The sequence below is a fragment of the Sinocyclocheilus anshuiensis genome, unplaced genomic scaffold, assembly GCF_001515605.1.
Source record: "Sinocyclocheilus anshuiensis isolate Anshui unplaced genomic scaffold, SAMN03320099.WGS_v1.1 scaffold91, whole genome shotgun sequence".
In the NCBI taxonomy this organism is placed as follows: domain Eukaryota; kingdom Metazoa; phylum Chordata; class Actinopteri; order Cypriniformes; family Cyprinidae; genus Sinocyclocheilus; species Sinocyclocheilus anshuiensis.
In genome coordinates this window covers 587,541-591,407 of record NW_015552636.1, presented here as the reverse complement: position 1 = coordinate 591,407, position 3,867 = coordinate 587,541, and the positions used below count along the sequence as shown (strand labels likewise).

Genomic DNA, 3,867 nt, shown 5'->3' with positions numbered 1-3,867 from the left:
GAGAGTGTGTGTGTGTGTGTGAGAGAGTGTGTGTGTGTGTGTGTGTGTGTGTGTGTGTGTGTGTGTGTGTGGGACGCCTCTCTCTCTTTACCTGAAACACAGTGACGATCGCCCACAGCAGAGAGTCAAAGTTCTTTCTGTCCGGGACCGTGTCTCCAGTGTCTGTCTTCAGACTGAACTTGCAGCCGAATATATGCATTCCCAAAATACTGCACACACACAGAGAGAGACGTGTGATTCAAAAATACTCCAGTAGTGTGGTACCATTAGTCTCAAACTGACACACACACCTGAAGATGAAGATGAAGAGCATCAGCAGCATGCAGAATGTGGCCACATTGTCCATGGTCTTCATCAGAACCACCAGCTGTCTGCGCAGCGCCGGCATGAACCGAACCAGCTTCAGGACCCGCAGCAAGCGGAAGGTGCGGAGCACCGAGAGACCGCCGTCAGACTGACCCACGATCTCACACACGCTGCGATTGGGACGGCCATTACTGAACGCACTTCTATTCTTATGCGCAAACATCTGTTATTCAAGTAGTCAGTTTGTTTTGTTGAAGTTCAGGGAAATTATTCTATCACACAGATCTCATGGTAACACGTAAAATTTCATTTTGAACCTGCATTTTCAAAACTACAGGTAAGTGTGTTGATAAAAACACGATTATGTTTGCTTGTTGATATACAAACTAAGACTGAGAGTTGAGCTGAAGTAAGATTTGCACTTTTATTTATCAAGGATGCATCGAATTGATCAAAAGTGACAAAGAAGATGTTTATAATGTTAAAAAAACATTTATTTTAAATAAATGCTGTTCTTTTAAACTTTCTATTCATCTGGGAATCCTGAAAAATAAAATGCATCACTGTTTCCACAAAAATATTGTGCAGCACAACTGTTTCCAACATTGCTAATAATCAGAAATGTTTCTTGAGCAGCAAATCAGTATATTAGAATGATTTCTGAAGATCATGTGACACTGAAGACTGGAGTAATGATGCTGACAATTCAGCTGCGCATCACATAAATAAATTACAGTTTAACAGATATTCACATAGAAAACAGCTATTTTAAATTGGAATAATACTTCACTGTTTTTACTGTAATTTTGATCAAATAAATGCAGCCTTGCCGAGCAGAAGAGACTTCTTTCAGAAACATTACAAACTCTTACCAACCCCAAACTTCTACATGAGTGCACAGGTTTAAGGTGTATTAAACCCTTAAAAATACTTTCAATGTAACAGAAAAGCATTAGGTGTTTCACTGGCAATTACCTGATGATCACAATGATCCCATCAAAGATGTTGTACGGATTGCGCAGGTAATTAAAGAAGCCGAATGCTGTGAGCTTGAGAATCATTTCCAGAGCAAACATACTGGTGAAGACGATGTTACAGATCTCCAGAACATTAGTGAGCTCCTCCGGCTGAACACACACACAGAATGAGAACATGAAACAGCTCATTAACTGAAATAATGAACAGAAACAATGATGAGACACAGAGATTCTCATCAACTCATCCTCATGTTCTTCAGCTCATTCAAGAATCACTGAAAGAACACATGGACAGCCAAATCACTTGATATCAGCAGGTAAATAGGTTGGGCTTTAACTAATATCATTACATCTATAGAAAAAACACTGCATCTATGAGACGTGTGTGTGTGTGTGTGTGTGTGTGTGTGTGTGTTTGACCTGCTGATGATGCTCTATGCCCATGCTGATGGTGTTGATGAGGATGGCCACCATGATTCCTCTGTTGAAGTATTTACTCTCCACGATGCCCTGCAGTTTGACCCTCATCTCCATCCACAGCTCTCTGCTCCGCCTCCGACACGCCCCCTCTGCCCTCATGCACCTGTCTTTCTCCTCGGCTGCCTCCTCCTCTGTCTCCTGATTGGCTGCTGAGGCGGAAGGTGTGGCTCCATCTGTAGTGCAGTGAAAGAAGAGCTCAGCGCTGCATGCATCCATCCATTCATTCTGCCATCCAACCCCCCCCCTCTCCTCCTCACCATGTTGTTGGAAGCGCTTTTCTCCTCCGTTGATGTTTGTTTTCATATGCATCTGCTCCGGTGGTTTGCGGCAGAGCATCCTGAAAAAGGCAGCAGTGCGTCTGCGAGCCTTGTGGAGGACATGGCAGACGAGCTGGAAGATCTCTTCGTAGCAGTCGCTGGGTTCGACCAGCGAGGCCAGCGTGCTAGAGGACAGACAGGTGGCTCGCTGCTCCTGCATCAGCTGATGCTCACGCTGTTTGGTCTCTGAAAACTGTGTCGCTATGACGACCAAACACAGACTTTCTATTCATCTGGGAATCCTGAAAAATAAAATGCATCACTGTTTCCACAAAAATATTGTGCAGCACAACTGTTTCCAACATTGCTAATAATCAGAAATGTTTCTTGAGCAGCAAATCAGTATATTAGAATGATTTCTGAAGATCATGTGACACTGAAGACTGGAGTAATGATGCTGACAATTCAGCTGCGCATCACATAAATAAATTACAGTTTAACAGATATTCACATAGAAAACAGCTATTTTAAATTGGAATAATACTTCACTGTTTTTACTGTAATTTTGATCAAATAAATGCAGCCTTGCCGAGCAGAAGAGACTTCTTTCAGAAACATTACAAACTCTTACCAACCCCAAACTTCTACATGAGTGCACAGGTTTAAGGTGTATTAAACCCTTAAAAATACTTTCAATGTAACAGAAAAGCATTAGGTGTTTCACTGGCAATTACCTGATGATCACAATGATCCCATCAAAGATGTTGTACGGATTGCGCAGGTAATTAAAGAAGCCGAATGCTGTGAGCTTGAGAATCATTTCCAGAGCAAACATACTGGTGAAGACGATGTTACAGATCTCCAGAACATTAGTGAGCTCCTCCGGCTGAACACACACACAGAATGAGAACATGAAACAGCTCATTAACTGAAATAATGAACAGAAACAATGATGAGACACAGAGATTCTCATCAACTCATCCTCATGTTCTTCAGCTCATTCAAGAATCACTGAAAGAACACATGGACAGCCAAATCACTTGATATCAGCAGGTAAATAGGTTGGGCTTTAACTAATATCATTACATCTATAGAAAAAACACTGCATCTATGAGACGTGTGTGTGTGTGTGTGTGTGTGTGTGTGTGTGTTTGACCTGCTGATGATGCTCTATGCCCATGCTGATGGTGTTGATGAGGATGGCCACCATGATTCCTCTGTTGAAGTATTTACTCTCCACGATGCTCCACAGTTTGACCCTCATCTCCATCCACAGCTCTCGGCTCTGCCCCCGACACGCCCCCTCTGCCCTTTTGCACCTCTCTGTCTCATTGGCCACCTCTTCCTCTGTCTCCTGATTGGCTGCTGAGGCGGCAGGTGCAGCTCCATCTGTAGTGCAGTGAGAGAAGAGCTTAGAGCTGCATGCATCCATCCATTCATCCTTCCATCCAATCCCCACCCTCCCCACAGGTTTATCATGAAGAACGAGCCGACCTGTGGAGTTACGCAAAGATTCAGAGAGAGGAGCACACTCCTCACTGCAAAGACCAAACTGTCTCGCTGCAAGCAAACTTTTCACTTTCACTCAACAAGCAAACTTTCACTTTTCACAAACACATCTCACTCCAAACACACTCATCTCACTACAAACACTCACTCATCTCACTGCAAACACTCAGCTTATGCACTCATCTCACTGCAAACCCTCACACACTCATCTCACTGCAAACACTCAGCTCACTCACTCATCTCTCTGCAAACACTCACTCATCTCTCTGCAAACACTCACTCATCTCACTGCAAACGCTCACTGCAAACACTCACTCATCTCACTGCAAACCCTCACT

General features: G+C 43.5%; 1 protein-coding gene across 1 annotated transcript in view; it reads right to left on the bottom strand.

Annotated features, from left to right (window-relative positions):
- The window catches only part of LOC107666662 (voltage-dependent T-type calcium channel subunit alpha-1I-like), a gene marked incomplete at both ends in the record, with an annotated part of 76,673 nt that overhangs the window by 37,467 nt on the left and 35,339 nt on the right, over positions 1 to 3,867 (bottom strand). Inside the window, 6 exons of the mRNA XM_016458082.1 lie at positions 92 to 209; positions 291 to 476; positions 1,282 to 1,433; positions 1,704 to 1,936; positions 2,021 to 2,300; positions 3,491 to 3,514. Of these exons, the coding sequence (XP_016313568.1) occupies positions 92 to 209; positions 291 to 476; positions 1,282 to 1,433; positions 1,704 to 1,936; positions 2,021 to 2,300; positions 3,491 to 3,514 (993 nt within the window). The remainder of the gene's footprint in view (positions 1 to 91; positions 210 to 290; positions 477 to 1,281; positions 1,434 to 1,703; positions 1,937 to 2,020; positions 2,301 to 3,490; positions 3,515 to 3,867) is intronic.